Source organism: Xiphias gladius, chromosome 13 (assembly GCF_016859285.1).
Source record: "Xiphias gladius isolate SHS-SW01 ecotype Sanya breed wild chromosome 13, ASM1685928v1, whole genome shotgun sequence".
NCBI lineage: Eukaryota > Metazoa > Chordata > Actinopteri > Istiophoriformes > Xiphiidae > Xiphias > Xiphias gladius.
Genome location: NC_053412.1, coordinates 7,398,630 through 7,417,933, shown reverse-complemented (window position 1 = coordinate 7,417,933; position 19,304 = coordinate 7,398,630). Strand labels below are relative to the sequence as shown.

Below are 19,304 nucleotides of genomic sequence, written 5' to 3'. Positions count from 1 at the left end.
ACTTAATCTGTAGTAGCAAAGGCAGAATGGATTTGAACCAACTCAAGTGTGTCTTTTATATGATGTCCGAGTGTTGTGACAGCATTGCCAACACGAGCAGACAATGACCCATCTGAGACGTGACTGACTGATTACGGAGAGTCAATCAAGTCAATCCAGCCAAACATCTCAGAGGCATGAGAAGAAAATCACTGCCATTACTCAATAAGGGGGCCAGTACACTGAAAAAAAAAAATACTGTTGACAGAGGAGCAGTGGGCTAGGAATTGTGGTTTAGCTGAGGCTGGAAGAGGGCAGCTGTTGGGGAACCATTCAATTCTACTCTGGCTCTTGGTGCTTTCTGACCCAGATCAATGCAATACACACACACACACACACGCACACAAACACATACATAACCATAGTGGGATAGAGAGTGAATCAATATTGACAGACTTCTCTCACATTGTCCCAGTGTACACTGCACTGTATGTACAGAACTGCCCTTCTCCTCCACAACACGGTACTAAAGTGTTTGCACTTAATTGCACTGCACAGTATTGCTCTGCTCATTGATTTTACAACTCAGCCGTATCAACAGGCGTTTGTGTTTTGTCACAAACTGGCCCAGGGACTATAGCAAGAGGGGAGTCTACACACTGTGTACGCACTGTGTGGGAGCGGCGTGGAGAGGCGTGGAACGGTGCAAAGGGAAAAGGAACAGACGCGGGTGAACGCCAGCTGCGGGAAGGGAGACTGAGCGAGCACAAGCTATTACACCCTGGGCGGTCCAGGGGAACTAGATGAACTGATGACCCCTGCAAGTTCAGCCACTGGCCTCCTAATCCTTTAGCAGGACAGCCCAGTAGACACATAGTGTAAGACGTCACAGTTCGTATTACAGACTCTTCAAAGAAGAGATGGTCTGACAAAAGCAGTTCGGAAGAAGACGGCATGTACCGGTTTCCTCCCATAGTCTAAACACAGGTTCGGGCAGGTCAGGTGACTTGACAAGTTAGGTGATTGTGTTTGTCCACCCTGTGACAGACTGGAAGCCTGTTCTGGATGTACCCCGCTCTCTTTCCCCATTCATTCTGGACCGTGGCCCCCATGCCCTATAACCCTGAGCAGGATAAGGATGCACAGAGGATGGATGGATGAATGGATGGATGGATGGATGGATGGGCGGCAAAGGCAGAAGTAGCGTTTTATAGTGGCTCTCAATGATGGAGTATTTTTTGTGCCTAAACCCAAACCTTGGATATTTTAGTCTAAAGTGATTGATCTTGATTTGATTTATTATAATTCAGAATAACACGAATGTAAGAGATCCACGTGGTGGCCTGTGTGTTCTTTGCGTTTTGGCAAACAGACGCTAGTCGCTGTTAAAAACAGTGGTCGCACGCACTGGCAGCTGCAGTCTCATAGAAGTCAGCTGTCAAATGCAGTCATGATGCGTGGGTTAAGTGGAGAAGATGAAGTGGTTTCACAGCAGTCTGCCTGACTGTCTGCACTGCATGAGGATGATAAATCATGATGTGCTTTTGATACACTCCTTAAAATGAATAATGCATTTTCTCATTCTTTTTATTTCTTATGTACTTTGAATGTGATTTCCCTCATGTTATCTTTTAAGATACATATCAATAAGCTGATACTGAACCCTTTTTATACATTTTCTCAACCCTTCACCTTCTAGTTCTCATTTTCTCTCTGACTCCTACAAGACTATTCATTTGATACTCAAAACCCAGACTCAAAACTTTAAAAAAAAGTCACCGTAGAACATTGATTTTAAACATTTCTAAAAACACAGAACCAAAATGAACAGTAGTGTAAGAAACGGAGATTATGTCTTACCATAAATGTGGTAACCCTGCTTTAGACTGTACCTTTTCTGCTATCTTTACATTTTCCTACACAAATTTTTCACCTTATATAAATATTTTTTCAAGCCCCTCCACCCAACTTTGACTTTCAGCACCCTCTTAATTCAGACTCTTGCTTGGAGGAGTTCTCCCTTCAGTTTCTGTAGTGATCCCCCCCCCCCCCCCACCCATCTCTTTTCTTCTCCCCCTCCTCTCGTCTTCCTCTGTAGTTCTGACTTTTTGGGGAAAGATCTGGAGTGCTTATGTAACCGCTCTGACGCAGAAGTCTTCCATTTTCAGCCGTTATCATTTTGCGTGAAAAATTGTCACTGATGACTTGAGCCTCCCACTGTACCTGCTTCGGCAGCTGCCTTGTGACCTCTGACCTATCTGGGAAAATCCAAACAAAATAGGGAAATGCTCTAAAACAACACCCTATTACTACATACTGCTTATAAAATAGCTGTAAGGATGCTTCATAAGATTAGATTGTCTTTACTGAACCATATAGTCTAAATATATTTACTTAATAAACATCTCTCGATATCTACAGTGCAATAAGATATTAGCTATAGTTATTTACTTTCCTAGTGCAAGTGAACACAGCGTTTGCATGTCTTCTCCCATTAGAAGTTGGTGTTAGCATCCTCTGCTAATGACCTGGTAATTTAACTGGAAGCCATCCCATTCAGACTGGTCCAGTGGCTGCAGTTTATTTATTTATTCTTTTACAGTTGGTAACTCTGGGGAAAAGGCATGACTAACACGAATTGACTTTCAATGTTATTACTTCACACTTCAAAGTACCAACGACACCAGAAGTATTAGAACAGCACTTCCTGGGAATACTGCCTCGAAATGTCCCCGTAGCTAAAAACAGGGAGCTTTTAAAAGAGAGATCAATAGTAATATGTGAGGTGTTTAGAGGGACCACGGCCCATGAAGCCCTTTATTACTTACATCCAAGTCCTGCTGTTGGGAGTCAGAAGTGCTTAACCTTGAGATTTCTTGATATGCAGACGGGTCTCAGGAGATTTATAAGCTTGATACACTGATATTTGTTTGATAGATTCCACATAAAATGAATTGATTTCAAATATACACCTTCTGGGTAATCTTTTTGGAGCATCCTCTATGTTTACTGAAATTAAATATAAAAGTATAAGAAGCTGACACGGAAACCTCCATGACTATATGTCATCCAAATGTTACGTGTAACACGTAAAACTAATGTAATGGCTTATTTAAAAACTGAACCAAACAACAGAGCTGTGGGTCACAAAAGACAGAGATATTCTAATCTATGCATATCCAACAAGTTACGTACAGTACATTATATTGATTATTAAAACAATATCTTTTATTCCCCGGTAGGAAATATTAACAGAGCAAAAAGGTGGATTGATCTCCGCTGCTTTGTTTCCCTGTTTCTTACAGAACTACCTCTATCTATGATCAGATTTTGACAAAAGCTAAGGGAATGATGCGTGGCCCCAACCTGTCTGTTTGATTTTAGCCCAAACATCACCTAACACTTGCCACAATCCTGAGTAAATCCTGTGGTGTCTTGGAAGGACTGCAGTTTGTCAGCATCCAAATGGGGCTGAGATTACGCTGAGTTTAGGGGGAAGCGTTTTGGTGAGTAAAACAAGCCACTTGTTGCTTTTTATGCAACTCAACGGCAACCAGAGTAAGGGAAGGTTAAATAGAATGATGCCACAAGTTAAGTCCTAGACAAATTGAACAGTAGTTTTGTCTTATTCTTTGGTTTCACTTGACTCTTTCCAGACGATCTGTCTCCTCTATGTAAACGAATAGCAGTGAAAGGCTTGACTCAACATATCTGTAAGTGCAAATGTGCATGTGTTTGTGGGTCTCTCTCTTTTGTCGTAATCGTTGCTCTTGCCGTCAGTCTTCAGTTGATCATCTGTTCTTTTGATGCAAATTAAATCAGCTTCCTTGTTTCTTGGTTTAGTTTCAATTTTTTTTGTTTGTTTTGTTTTTATCTTTATTTATTCAGGGAAGTTTCACAAAGAGCAACATTCTGTTTTTAAGGTAAGACCTGTTCACTACTGGCCACTGAGCAGCTCCACTGGAGAAGCTGGGGATTAAGGGCCTTGCTCATGGGGAATCTCAGTTAATCTTTCACTTTCCCTACCCAGATTTATCCTGTCAGTCCAGGGATTTTAGTTGTTTTGTTGTCATCTTCAGGCTTTAGTTGTTGTCTCATGTATTTATTGTGTCTGATATGGGACATGAAAATGTAGCACTTAAGCATATGCATCAATTTATGAATGACATTTTTATTATATTGTGAAAAAACAATATTTTAAAAATATCTGTTGAGACAAAATTGCTTCAAACCGCATCCCAGGTCCTTAGTGAAACCAGGGTTTTCTGCTCATATTGCGCTTTATTAGGCCTCAAAGCAAGAGCATGTGACTTTTGAACAAAGAAATAACACGTACTCACTCTATTAAATGAAAAGTTGAATTCAAATGAGGTAAAACACATCCTCTCTCAATAGGGGTTTTGCTTCCTTGCTCACACCCTTACTTGGTTCGGTGGCTCAGCGTAGCTTGTGCTAGCTAATGTTAGAAAACTCGGGACAGGTATTTAGGAGTATTCCCTACTTATGCTACTTTTCCGCACAAGTTACATGGTCTCACTTCGGACGAATAGGAAAACCTCTCTACGACTTCCATTTAGGTACGGTAGGCAGTAAAAATGACTCTCTCTACATCTGTGATGGTGCACATGACTTTGTCTGTGGTTGCTAGGTTACAAGGGCTGGCTCGTCTTGCCGTCAGCTTAACCTGGTTTTCCTCGCATCAGGAAGTTATACGTTATAATAAAGCTTCTTTATACACTCTGAATGACAAACTAGTATGAAAGGAACAGAAACACTATATATGTGTTGCTGTGTGTCTTCCTGTGATTCACTTATCTGTGTGCACCCAGTGGATGTAAAGTTTTTCACTGGTCTTGCTGGGAGCGAGAGACGCCTTGAAAGAAACTTGGGATGGGAGAGGAATAGGTATAACAGAGAGAAAGCGGAGAAAGAAGAAAGAGGGGAGGAGGATTCAAGACACCGGGGACAGCAGATAGAGATGGAAGAAAAGAGAGAGGGGGGGGTATGAATGAATAATTTAGTCCCTCCATTCCCTCTCTCCTCCTCCCTGCTGAGTTGGGGATGTTACAAAGATAGAGGAGAGGAAACAGGGAGAGTAGGAGGAGAGTACTGATTGAGAGGGTGTTGTTGACCTTTACATAGTGGATACAATCTGTCAGAAAAGAATGGATCAAAAGAATATCAAAAGAGAAGGCTGAAGGGCGTTGATAGCTGAACCAAAATCAACAAACAGCAGGCGAGCAGAGGGCTCGGTGTCCTTCCACATGCTTCCGAACCAGATGGGTGATGCTGTGAATGGCGTCATCAGTGCCCTTCCTCCGTCTATAAGTGGATTTATATCTACTTTGAGGGAGGAAACCGTATATTTTTCCAAGCATTGCATCCCGGTTGAAAGTTAAGGCTGTCGGTCCGTAATCATTGTTGCCAACTGGATGGGGTTTCATAGAAACTGGTGTAATGGCAGTTTTCTTTCCAGAGGGCAGGGACAGCGTGCGAGTCCAGTGACTGTTGGAAAATAGGGCACCGTGCCGGGGTCAACTGCTCTGCCGAAACCCCCAGCAAGAAGAGCAGCGATGCCGCCTTGGCCTGTGGACTAATTGGTGCATACCTGACGGAGGAGTGACTGGACCTTGACCACGTTAGCCACACAAAAGCTTATATAAACGGGGACTGACTCATCTACATTTGTTTGGCAACTTCTGACCACACAGTCACTGTCTAAACCTGGGGTTAAACACAGTCATGTATGTCGCTATTAGATGTACTTGGATGAGAGAGAAGCCCTCAACTTCAACCAGGGAGTTGGGAATAACCTTGTGGAGCCAGGTTTCTGTGAGCACCATGGCACTTGATTCACGATACTCAAAACGTACCTCGGCGTTGATGCAGAGTTCCTCCATTTTTTTCCGCATTTGTCTCCAGAGGAGACAAAAGGGTTTGTCTCCAGAGGAGACAAAAGGGCGAGAGGAGACAAGGAAAGGACGTGAGAGGAAAAGAGAGGAAAGGAGACGAGAGGAAAGGAGAAGAGGAGAGACAAGGATGAGATGAAAAAGAAAGAGAGGAAACCGGGAAAGGAGATGAGAGGAGAGGAAACAATGAGAGAAGAAAAGGGAAGGAAAGGAGAGAAGAGGCTGTTGTCATCGATTTATCCCCAGAAATAATTTTTAACAGTGTTTTTCTCATATATGTGTGTGTGTGTGTGTGTGTGTGCGTGCGTGCGTGTGTGCGTGTGCGTGTGAGAAAGAGGCGACCCACAGACGGAACAGCGAGATTAGGTCAGAGACGCAGTACGATGAATGCAATTGCTCCCAGGTGTGTGTGTGCGCCTGTGTGTATGTCGGTGTGTGATCCTCTCAGCATTCAGCAGGTGTTCTCTCCCTCCTTTCGGAGACCCATCTGCGTCACTAATCACTCGTTACCTAGGTAACAGTGGACTTCCCCGTGTCTGTGCTTCTGTGAGTGTGTGTGCGTGCCAGCGTGTGTGTGCGTGCGTGCGTGCGTGCTTGCGCGTGGGTGGGCGGGTGTCTGAATGTGAATTATGACTCATCCTGCTCAGCTCAGAGTGGCTATCCTCACACTCCTGTCTGGGGAAAACCCACCCACATCTGTTACCTCCCTGTCTGCCTCTCTTTCCCCTCCTATGGCTCCATTTCCCATCGCCCTTCATCATCCCCGTCTCTGCCAACTCCCCTCTACTCCGATAACCAGACTTCAAGGTCTTCATGGCTCTTTTCCTACGTGCACATTAACACATAGCTGCGACGTTTACCTGTTGCTTTGTCGTTGTTTTCTCTGTGTCCCGTTTGTTCAAAGCAGGAATGGACCACATTAAATCAGCCAGAGCCACTGTGGCTGGCCAGGCAAAGATGGGAGCGCCACCTACAGAGATGCCGTATGATTGACAAATAATCTCTGGGAGGTGCTATAAATCTAAGCGAGTAAGAATTTGGATCTTGCAGTTTTTGTTGTTTAAATGGAGAGTAGAAATGAAGCCTGCTCTGACCAGGGGAACCTTCCATTTAAAGGAAAAGTTCAACATTTTCAGAGACACTTATTCATTTTCCTGCCCAGAGCTAGATGAGAAGATTGGTGCTATATGGCCTGTAAGAATTAGTCTTCACTGTTACAGCCATTTTAACAGTAAAGTTAGGAGTAAGACTGAAATTAGGTACATGACATGGCCAAAACTGTGTGGACAACCGAACCTTGCGCCCGCGCGTGACAGGTGAGCATGTCGCTCCGAAGCCAGGGGCGTGGTCAGGGCCCTGCATAGCACAGGCCAGTCAAGCTCTTCCTCACCAAACCGGGAGGACCGTTTTGTTACGGGCCGGGCTTTGTGCAGGGTGGCGTCGTCATGTTCCAAAGGAGGGCCCTCCCCGGACTGCTGACACTAGGCGGGAGGAGCACTGTTGTCTAAAATATAATTGTATGCTGTAGCCTTAAGATTTCACTTCACTGACCAAGGGACCTAGACCAAAACAGCCCCTGACCAAAAGGGTCCAAAAGTATGGACAATAGAGAGCATTTTCGAAAAACGTGTTAACAAATTCACAATAAAAAGAGCAAATGTTAAAACAGTTCCTCTATTGTACTGTATATCTGTGAGCTTCTTTTTAAATGCACAGAGAACAAAGATCCGAACCAGACAGTCACCTTCATCCTCCCACACCCAACATGTTCAATACTTCTCTCAGGGTGGTTGAGCAGTCTTGGTGGTTTGGTGCCAGTACGGTACAATAACTCCTCTTTTCTTGGTGGCGTGGGCGGCACTTCTTTCCCGGTTGTTTGAGAACAAAAGCATCGAACTTGTCAAAAGACAGTCTTGCTATCAGCATCTCATTTCTGATTTTTTTTTTCTTTTTGGCTAGGTCCATTTGGGTTTATTCACATTAATCTGCTCCTTAAAGCAATGCTTTGTAATAGAGAACAACTGTAAGTCTGAAGCAAAAGGTTATAGACACCAACAACAAATTAAAAACTCAGCGACCACCCCTGCCCCCTTTTTCCCTGAAGGACCAGATTGCATGTTGTTTGAAACTTTTTTTTTAACCAGGGTGTGTCTGTTCCCCAATGGGACACTTACATGTTTTGGCCTAATGTCCCACCAGAGGGGCACCTACTCCTTAGAGAGTCTGTGCACCCCACTAAGCATAGTGAAGATTTTGCTGTTCTTAAAGCTTTACCGGTAGCAGGGCTGAAAAAGGGTTCTTAATAAATCTGCTCAGTAAATCCCCCCCAGCAAACTTCTTGCATTATTAGAGTCAACAAATGACTAAGGATCCTCTCATGAAATATCCATACTAAGTTTCATGCCCAGTCTGGCCAGGTGTTGACTAGATAAGTCTGGTCTCTTTTTTCCAAGGCACAGTATATGCTGTCGTCCTCACTACTGAAGTATTACTGACAGTTAGAGACTGAATGAAAGAAGGTGACCACTGCCCTCGTGCTAGTGTCTTACAAAAAAAAAAAAAACGAGACCGTGGAGATGCAGACCACAGCACCGAGGAGGGCGTTGGATCCGAATGTCTGAAAAACAAGCGCTCTGCCAGGTGTAACTGTAAGATCTGTGGCTCTGGGAGTTGTCTCTGCATGTAAGCGATCTGAGCAGCTCACTGCCAGCCTAGCCGCCACCAGAGGCCCCCAAAAACAGTCGTTAGGAATTATTATAACCATCACAGCTGATGACGTAATTGTTACTATTTATCAATATATCACATGACAAACTAGCCACCATAAAATCTCTATAAATAACTCAATAGAGATAGAATGATATAAAAATTTCATGAAAATACAATGAACTTTTGAATGAACTTTTAAACTTTCATCTAGATTTAATTTGCTATATAAAAGTGAAATATTGGCCATTGATTCTTTTGTTTGAGTATGAAAATACAGTTTGCTGTGAGAATGATCCTTCCGTCACTGCCGGTCATGAAAAGCCTCTTCAAGACTGGCGGAAAAGTTACAGAACGCTGACATGTAGCGAAGCCAGTGGGTAAAATAGTGTGTAAAATCAAAAATGCATCCAGCCTAAAGTAAGGATGAGCTGGAGAGAAGCAGAAGTGTGAAAAAGTAAGGGATTGAGGAGTGAGTGGAGAGTGCTGTTCTCTTTTATTGCCTGTAGAGTGCGCCGCTGCCTCTGTACAGACCCAGAGGAAAATTGTGTGGACACATAAACACAGACAAGCTTCAGAATAGTAGTGTGTGTCTGTGTGTGCTCCCTCAGCGGGGAGCTGGATGTTTAATGAGAGCGTTTCCTTCTATTTACAGCATATCTCTCCTTACTTGCATGATTTGTGTGTGTGATCTTGTGTTAATCCCTGTGTGTGTGTGTGTGTGTGTGTGTTGTGTGTGTTCTGTTGCAAACCACGGACCATGAAGAAGAACTGGGATGGGCATAGTTTTTTATTTATTTATTTATTTTTATTTTTTTGAGGGGATGGATGGTGGAATAAGTAGATGGAAGAAGGACGGGGTGTAAAGAATTTTCCTTTTGAAGTCGGAGAGCTGTGTCCCGCCTTCATGGGATGTTATATAAAGCAACAGAAGAGATGAATTTTAATGTGTAAATGTAGCTTTGATTTATTCATAACTCCTTCACTTGGTCTGACCTGGATCCAACAGCATATACAACCCCTCCTCACACACACACACACACACACACACACAAGTACACACCGACACATTTTTTATTTTTGTTCTTCCCCCCGCTGGAGAGACACAAGCAGGAGAGATACTGTATGTTGAAATAGTTGCGTGTCAGCAACATCAAGGACAAAAGATGGAGAGCCTGCGAAGATTCTGGGTCTACCTGTTGGGATGAGACAAAAGAGGAAGAACCAGGATGACGAATTGATGCCGCCGCTGTCTAGATGGATCTTTTGAATTGAGGGCGTAATAAGAGCAACTGAAGGAAGATGTATCAGAGTGAAAAATTATACAAGGCTTAATGGCACTAACATATCTTCAGTTCCCAAAGACAAAGATCTAATAAGCTTATATCTGCATTCAGAACTCCATTTGGTTATTGTAGCGTTTTAAGGGAGCGATAAACGTTTTTCAGCCGTTCAGCCTTTTATCTTATCCGCACAGGGACCTAATCTGCTCCTCATCATTATGTACCACACACAGAGAGCTGCTAACTGTGTTACTGGTGTTAATACTGATGTCGTTAATACCGTTATCAGAGAACTCTATTGTTAGACACGCTCTGGCGCCACCTAGTGGGCACAAGGAAAGACGTACTTGGAAATAACTCATTCTCTCTCTCTCTCTCTCTCTCTCTGCGTGCGTGTGTGTGTTTGTGTGTGTGTGTGTGCGTCTGTGTCTGTTTGTGTGTGTGTGTGTGTGTGTGTGTGCGTGTCTATGAATAGCACTTACTTCACAGACACACACACACACACACAGAGTCAGACAGAGGCTGTTTTGCTGTCCATGGTGCTGAAATGTTTCGGTTTAGGTTTTTAGTCGACATTTGATCTTTTTTTTTTTTTATTGGCCTATGCTTCACCCGCTGCCCTCAACCTCTTTTTGGATCCATACAACACTGACAAAAAATACTTAAGAGTGAATGGCAATTTCATTTATTTGAAATAGTTAAAACCAAGGTTTTACATAAAATAACACAAATAAATTATAGTAAATACAGGCTACAAATGCCACGAGAACTGATAATAAATGAATTTTACATTTTATTTGTATTTGAATGTAGCCATACCTCAGTGATCTGTGACCATAATGCACACATAACAGTCACAACAACTATGAATAAGGCAACAATCGACATTGGGATCAAAAGGCTTTATCCTCTGGGGGAAAACGCTTGCGATCGGCCTGTTGAAGGACAATCAGCCTGTTGACAGTTAGACATCTTACATGCAAAGGTGGCATCCGGGACCGGCTCCGAGGGAAATGGTTCCCCCCTTTAGGGGCGTAAATGTGATGAGTAAAATTCATGGCAACCGGCCCCTCGGATTTTTCGATATTTCCTGTGCGAGAGGGGAAATTACGCTTTTTCTTGTCCGGATGTCACCGACGACACTAGCGTGGATCCTTGCAAGAACTATGAATATCCAAACAGAATTGTAGCCACACATAATTTACTCTACACCAAAGTGTTGGACTGTGTGTGTTTTTTTTTTTTTTTTTTTTTAAGGTATTACAGCCCACGTTGTCCCTGTGACTTATCATTAACACTGCTGTCAAAATACCTGTGCCGAGTTATATTTTTCCGAGTTAATGAATTTGTCATTTCCTGATATGATGGCGGTGCCACACTGCCCTTAAAAAAAAAAAAAACCCACACTCCCAAACCCTGCTGTCCATTATTCATCATAAGGACAGATAGATTTGGAAAAAAAAAAGGGGGGGGGGTTCTGGGATTTTCTTTGATACCCGGTTTCCCCCCATCATAAGGAAAACACCCGCCTCAGCGTTCTCCGTATCCAGCTGGGTCCCAGCCCCAGCTCTTTATTCTGGAGAGGCGGCTGACCTACATGCTGCACTGGGAAATTTGGGCGAGACTTAAACTGGAACATAACTTTTTTGAAAAAAAAAAAAATGTTAATGCCTCACCTGACTTTGTCTGATCGCAGGCGCATTTGACGCGTGCTACGGTTGTATTGAGTGTTACCACAACACTTAAAGCCGTTATTAAACACACGCGCCCGGCACGGTGCTACACCCGACACTGCCCCATCACGGTGTTACACCGTGGAGGGGAAATGTGAGTGCGCTGTGTCCCGCAGTGTAAGATTACAGCTGTTTTGAAAGGTGTGAGCACGTGTACATTGGACAAACCAGACATGTGAGGCGCCCCCCCCCCCCCCCTCCAGTTTATCAGCCTGTCCACCTAGCCCACCTCTTGCATTTTTAAAAACCATTCAGACAGCCTGTCAGGGGCTGAATACACAGTAGGGATGTGTGGGATGAGGTCGTGGGCGGAGGCAGGTTCCACCGTCTGCATTAGCTCCTCAAACATTACCGGACGGTTTACATTCTGCACCGGTGTCGCTCTAAAATAAAATGACTAAGGCTGAAGGGATGAAGGATGTTTCACAAGTTTGCTGTAGCCCTCAGTTCATACGCTCTGTCCCTTCAAAAGATAGAGCAATAACGTGGAAGGCGGGGGCTGTCCGCAGAAGGTCCAGAAACACTGATTTTTTTTTTTGCCAGACATAAAATAGAGTCTGTGAAATGCTTTGATTATTTTAATTTTGGAGATTTTATTTTTCCAGTTAGCTGGTTGTCTGTAAAGCGTGTATATTTTCCCAACATGAAGATCTAAGGCATTCAGATTTAGTTTCATTAAATTATGTAGACATAAATTATTATTGAAAGAAGAATATTTTGATGTCTTAAAACATGTAGCAATGAAAGGTTTTTAAGTATATATATATATATATATATATACACTTAAAATGCTTGAATTAGCCTGTAAAATCTCCACTAAGTCTTAGCTTTAATTGTAGAATAAAAGCAGAGGTTGATGAAAACCCCAGTTTCTCAGAAAAAATACAGAGAACATGACCTCGAGTGGAAATAATAAAAAAAAAATAGTACAGTGTCCTACACTAATGACGGAAACAGTAAAGAATTACTTAAGAGCAATGGACATTTTATGTGAAAAGGCCACCATAACCGCTGGCCTACCTGTAAAGAACATCAGCTAAGTATTATAGCCCTCTAATAGGCCTGTCAAAGCGATTACACACAAGGCATAGGGCCTCCGTTCAACGCTTTAAGAGACGTCCCGTGGGTTAAAGTGGTACGAAGAACGTCAGATGTTCTGTTCTACAGTTTTGGATCCCAACCGGTGCAAAAGGGACCAAAAGCCCACCGTGTTCTATCGCCCCACACGTTTCATTCTGAAACCCCACCCCGGGGGGGGGGGGCACCTGCCCCCGGCTCCAGCCGACCGCCGGCCGGTGACGCCGCGCCCACGCCCCGCACACACCCCGCCGCTGGGGCCCCGTAACGACACGATGACACGTTGCTTTTGGGAGAGCGCGTGTGTGGCTGCTCGCCCGGCGCCTGGCTCCAGCGACAGTGGGCTTCCACTGAGCGCTCGCGCTTTCGGACGTCAAAACCGCCCGGGAGCGCAATCACAGGCACATCCGGTCATTACTTTCAAAATAATAATGAACTAGCATTAATACCGTATCATCAATACATATTCTAAGTAAAAATGTCCCACTCATTTCATGTAATATTCCCTCTGTCGTCCTGAAAAATCATTTTAGCCTATGTATGGCGTTTGAAAAGGAAAAAAAAAACAAAAAAAACTTGAAACTGAAAAAGTCTCACAATTAGGCTTGGTATGGTTCACAGCCCGTGACAAGAACCTGAAGGTCAGTGTTGAATAAGAGCAGGCACGTCATAAAAGAGGACTAAAAGAATCACTCTTAAGGGTCATTCACTGTGAAACTGCAGGGGAAATGTTCCCATGCAGCAGTTAATAAAAAGCAAATATAGTCTGAATATTATCCATAAAACAGCTAGTATAAATTTAAAAAAAGGGATATACTTTAACAATCACGTGTAATATGCCATATTAGTATTTCTAGAGTGGAAACTATTGGCTATATTTTCATTAAAATCTTTTTTCTAAAATGATCTAGATTCGATTAAAATTGGCCCCTTGATGGCAGCAACAAGTAGCAAAAATGACAGACGAATTAAAAAAAATAGTAGGCAATGAATAATAATTATAATAATAACAATCTGTATTAAATTGTCAAACGGTAAACATCTTTTTTCCGTAAAGTACCTCGTTAATGTGTAGCCTATAATCCTTTTGAAAAAAATTTGACGAAACCTATCCAGCTTTGACTTTGAAAGACCAAAGACCGCCCTCTTTCCGGTGACTCTCGCCAGTTACACGCAGCCGGAGCGGCTCGCGGCTGCACGCGCGCCCCGCGCTTCTGTCAGAGGAATACAAACGGACGTTTTCAGGGGAGAGGGCAGAACCGCTCTCCGAGGCGATTTCCCCCTGGTCTGGGGTTTATTTTGGTTTTGTTTGTCTCGCCCGTTGACCATGGGAACGCACGCCGACAAACAAGGTCCGGTCAATTCGGTTGGAGGAGCCGTTCAGTGACAGCTGCCGCTATCTGACTGACAGACAGCCCCGGTGAAACGTGACGGACAGGTAAACCGCTGCGCGTTTAAAACCAATGGCCCCGGGAATAACGACAACAGGAAAATATGCTTTAACGTGAAGCGGTTTGTTTATTTTGGTTTCGGACTTTACCGCTTTTCTGGCTGAAGCATGGGGCTGTCATAGCCGGTGCAGCGGCGGCTGGAGGTTTGTGTCTGGTTTTGTCTGCGCTCCGTCCCCTCCGGTGGACACAACTGAAGAGACTGGAGACGCGGACGGAGACGGGGCTGTTTTTGTGTCGGCTGTTTCGGCGGAGACATGGCAGCGGCCATCGCCAGCGGTTTGATCCGGCAGAAGCGGCAGGCGAGAGAGCAACACGCCCACCGACCGACTGCTCACCGGCGGCGGAAGAGCCCCGGTAAGAAGCAGGGGCTGTGCAACGGGAACCTGGTCGACATCTTCTCCAAAGTCCGGATATTTGGCTTGAAGAAGAGGCGGCTACGGAGGCAAGGTTTGTGGGGAAACTGGGAGGGGGGGGGCGAACAAACGCGCACATGCATGCACACAGACAATAACGTGGACTCAAATATATTGATATACATGTGTGCGCGCGCGCGCTTCCACACACACACATGCAGAAAACGCATGAGCGCAAGCACTTTTACGCGCGGCCACATTCACAGCTCCACTACCACCTTCTCACGTGCACGCCCTGGCTGGCGCACGCATGTACACTCGTGCGCGCTCATACACGCGCACACACCCCAATCACGCATAAACACAGACTGACAGACTCGTCCCTATCTCTCTCTCTTTTCCCCTCTCTTTCTCTCTCTCTCCTCTGTGGTGACACACACACACACACACGCTCGCGCGCCCATACACACATTGTCATGTCTTGTAGTGCCCTATGGTTCAGTAGTTTCCAGGTACATCCATTATTGAAGCCACAGATTAGTCTGTCTAGTCTCTCTCTCTCTCTCTCTCTCTCTCTATCTATCTATCTCTATCTCTGTCTCTCTCTCTCTCTCTCTGCATCTCTACCTCGCTCCCTCATTTCCAGCTCACAATTCAAAGTGCCAGATCACCAAGATCAGACTTTGCCCTAACATCAGAAAAAATGTCAGACCAAAACACGATGGCAGCAGCAAAACTAACACCTCTCTCTTATTTTGAAATTGCAACCTGCCTCATCTAATTCTGATTTTTCTCTTGCAGAAAACAGAAACCCTTTTTTGTTCATGTGGAGGTTAAAAAAAAAGTCCCAATAGACGATATGTCAATGCACAGAGAAGTGATTAGATATGCAAATGAATGAGAATGTTGTGACTGTGTGCCATGGTAGGCGTTCAATAGCAGAGGCGATAAGTGCTGTTGTAATCAATTGATTGTGTGAGAAACCAGCAGGTGACGGTGTATGGAGGGAGGAGGGACGGAGGCAGGAAATGAGGAAATGAGAGGAGGGGAGGAGGGACAGAGGACGTGATAGAGGGGAGGCGAATGTGAGGATTGTTGATAGGAATTGGTTTTCACCAGTTTGGTCTGGTGAGGGACGGGAATTTGTGGGATCTGAGAGCCAGAGCTCCAGATCTCGGTGGGAACTGAAGGTGATCTCCTCTCGTCTCCTCACCTCTCTTCTCCTTCCTCTCTTCCTCCCTTTTTCTTTTTGTTACCTCCACTCCTCATGTCTTAGCTTCAGTTCCTCTATTTTTACCCCTTCTCCTCCTTTTTTTCCCTACTACCTTCCACCCTCATGTTCTTTCTACATTTTACTTACCTCTTTTCCCTTTTTGTCCTTCAATCCTTCGAAAACAACCTCCTCCATTCTTTTTTTCACCTTTGTCCCTTCTTCCAGCTTCATTTTTCATTTTCTCCCTTGTACCCCTCTACCGTGTCCTTTTTAGAAACAGCCTCCTCTCCTCTCCTCTCCCCCCCATCTTTCCTCATTTTTCTTCTCATCTTCATCTTTCTCTTTTTTTTGCCTGCACTTCTCCTCATGTCTCACCTTCGGTTCCTCTCCATTTTTCCCCCTTTTTGTCACCCATTTCCCCATCCTGTTCTCCTTCTCATCTCTTTATTCTACGGCCCTTCCACCTCTCCATCCTAATCTTCCATCCCTATCTTAGATCTTTTCATCCCTTCTTCCAGCTTTTTTCTCCCTTTCAGCCTCCTCTCCTCTCCTCCTTCTTGTTGTCTCCACCTCTCCTCATGTCTTAGCTTCAGTCCCTCTGCATTTTTGCTCCTCCCTTATTTTCCCCTTTTGTCACCTTTCTCCCGTACCTCCTTTCTTCTCTTCTCCCCCCTCATCTCTTCTTTCTACCACCCTTCCTCCTCTCTATCTAATCCTCTTCTCCGACCTTTCTCAGATCTTTTCATCCCCCATCCCTGCTTTCCTTTTTGGAAAGAGCAGATGACAACAGCCTCCTCTCCTCTCCTCTCCTCTCCTCTCCTCTCCTCTTTTTTCTCCTCCCCTACTCATGTCTTAGCTTCAGTTTCTCTGCATTTTTGTTCCTCCTCTCTCTTCTTTTTTGTCCTTTTTGTCACCTTTCTCCCTTACCTTCTTTCCTCCTTGATCCTTGGCTCATCACCCTCCTCCTCTCCGACCAATTCTCCCCACATACCTTAGATCTTTTCATCCCTCCTTAAGGCTTCATTTTACTTTTCTCTCTTTTTTCTTCCCACCCTTCTTTACTACCACCTCCTTTCCCTCCCTCCGTCTCTCCCTCCTCTGTGTTCCCAGCTGTGAGAGCTGCTGGTGAAAGCTTGGCAACATCCACAGTCTCTGTGCTCTGTCTGTGTGTGTGTTTGTGTGCATGAGAGAGATTTGCCAACATCCCCTACTGTCTTCCAGAGGTTTTGTGAAGGAGAGACAGACAGACCCGACTCAAACTGATCTGCAGCCTTCCCCACTCAGTCAAAGATGTGGTTCAATACAGCTTAAATTTGCATACTTTTGTCAGCTAGAGTTAGACTGACGTGGAGACAAAGCTGGCTTTTTATTAAAAATGTGATATCAGTCCACTTGTGATGTGACGGGTGCTTCTTCTTGTCCACAAATGCACCTGCTGTAATGTATTCAATTCACACAGGGTTTTAAGCCAACAGAAAGACAGATGTATAAATGCAAAGCCAGGGTGTGAGGTGCACTCTCTGCTGTGCCCTCACGTCAAAGTCAGTAACATTTAATCAATTCAGCTGCTACTTGTTCTAACCTCTTACCTGAGACTAGTTTGTCATGGACGTCCCTTAAAGGGGCACACACCTCCACATGGCCTTTTTCCAAGCTCATTGAGTCTCACAAAAACCCTAAATCACAACCACTGCATGTGTCAGCTCCAGGAAGGTGACGGGGGGAGTTCAAGTATCTCTAGGTTTTGATGCTAATGTGCGGGGGACTACGAGGACGAAATTGACTGCTGGTTAGGTGCTTTAGCTGGGGAGGGAGCCGAACCACAAAGCTCTCGATTTTGCTGATTTGTTGATGTTGTTGATGTTGTTGTGTCCTGTCCTCACACAGGGTCATGAACTCCGCGTAGTGACCGAGACAATGAGATTATGGATATGCCAGGATGAGGATTCACTGTGGAGATGAGGAGTCCAGTGATGCCTAAAAGTCGAGTTGCCGCTCATTCATATTGACAGAAGCAAGTTGTACTTTTTCAGGCACCTGGCAGAGACGCCTCAGACGAAATTTGTCTGAATAAAATACAGCAAAAAAAAAGAGGAAAAAATAGTTATTTCAGTCTGTAAATATATAATCTAAGAAGTAAAAATCTGAATAAGCATTTACTCAGGACATTCAGTAGGAACTATTTGACCCAGCTGGCCTCTGATGACCAGCAGATCCCCCAAGAGGAACAAGAGGCGGGCTAAATAAAAAGACATCTCGGCTGCTCTGTTGCCATGTTGCCACATGAACCTGACCCAGCCACACAGCTAGAAAATGGATAGATGAACAGTCACTGTTTGCAAAATTGGTTTCCTCCAATTCAGAATACCAATGGCAATATTTTTAACATTAAAACTACTGATAGTGATTAATGTTATTCAGCATGGGTCTGATCTGTGGCTCTGTGGTTAACACAGTCACATCTGTTGGTCTATATGTTAGAACTGTGATGGACTGGCTTTTTGTTCAGGTTGTTCCCATGCCTTTCAATCAATGCACAATAACAAGCAAATATTTGGAAAATCAATCGATGAAATCAGTGCATTAAAAGCCAAAGGCAACGATGATATGTGCTGCGTCATTATTTAAATTTGAACATAGTGTCTTATTGGGACCAATTCACGGTAAGGACTTTTATTATTCATTAGTGTAGATACATAATCAAACAAACTGCATAATTGCTGCAATATTAAATATAAGGGACATTTACTGTAACTGAACCAGATCTGCGGGGTCTGTATCAGTGTCTGTATTTTAACAAGAAATCTGCTCTTTTCAGCACCCTAAGTGTTCCTCTAATCAGTAATCACTCTGACGTAAATGAGGGTGAAATGGGTGCATTTAGTTTCTGCTCATGAATTCTGCAGTTGGGTGCTTTTATATGGTGAGATGGGGTGTGTGTGTGTGTGTGTGTGTGTGCGTGTGTGTGTGTGTGTGTATAAAAGACAAGAGGGTCTTCGATGCATCACTTGTATGAGACAACCGTGATGATATTTTATACCATGTTAAACACTGTATTTAGACTCCGACTGGGGCGAACCAACAGACAATATGACATGTCAAATCAGCGTTGCCGCCTGACTGGCTGACTGATTGAATCAGATCACATTATGGTGAAAATAGCTGTATGTGTGTGTGTGTGTGTGTGTGTGTGTGAGACTGTGTGTGTGGATGGGGGAATACCCTTCCACTGGAACAGTCTGGAATCACGAGACTGTTGCCGTGGCAACGCCAGAAATGGGAATTTCCCTAGTAACAGACAGGATGTGGAGATACTGGGAAGAGTTGGGATATCACCTTGACGACTGTGGGAATGTCACTGTGGCAACGGCTGGCCACGTCAGGTTGCTCTTTGAGTAAATGGACAAATGGATGTTAGATGGGTGGATAGACACATAAATAGAAGATGAGTTGATGCAGCAGGACAGTGGCCCATGGAGAAGTATTGATTTTTCATCCAGTACAACAGGGAGCTATGCAAACACCAAGAATATAAATGATATCCAATAAGACAAACGTCATTCTAATAGTTTTTTAAAAATACCTCAATGCATTGTAACT

General features: G+C 44.2%; 1 protein-coding gene across 2 annotated transcripts in view; it reads left to right on the top strand.

Annotated features, from left to right (window-relative positions):
- The window catches only part of LOC120798131 (fibroblast growth factor 14-like), a 53,948-nt gene that overhangs the window by 13,337 nt on the left and 21,307 nt on the right, over positions 1 to 19,304 (top strand). The window contains exon 1 of one of the 2 annotated variants that reach the window (XM_040142190.1): positions 14,393 to 14,585. The exons of the other annotated variant lie outside the window; for it this stretch is intronic. Within the exon in view, the coding sequence (XP_039998124.1) occupies positions 14,393 to 14,585 (193 nt within the window). Of the gene's footprint in view, positions 1 to 14,392; positions 14,586 to 19,304 lie in introns of those variants that run through there. 2 annotated transcript variants of the gene reach the window in all.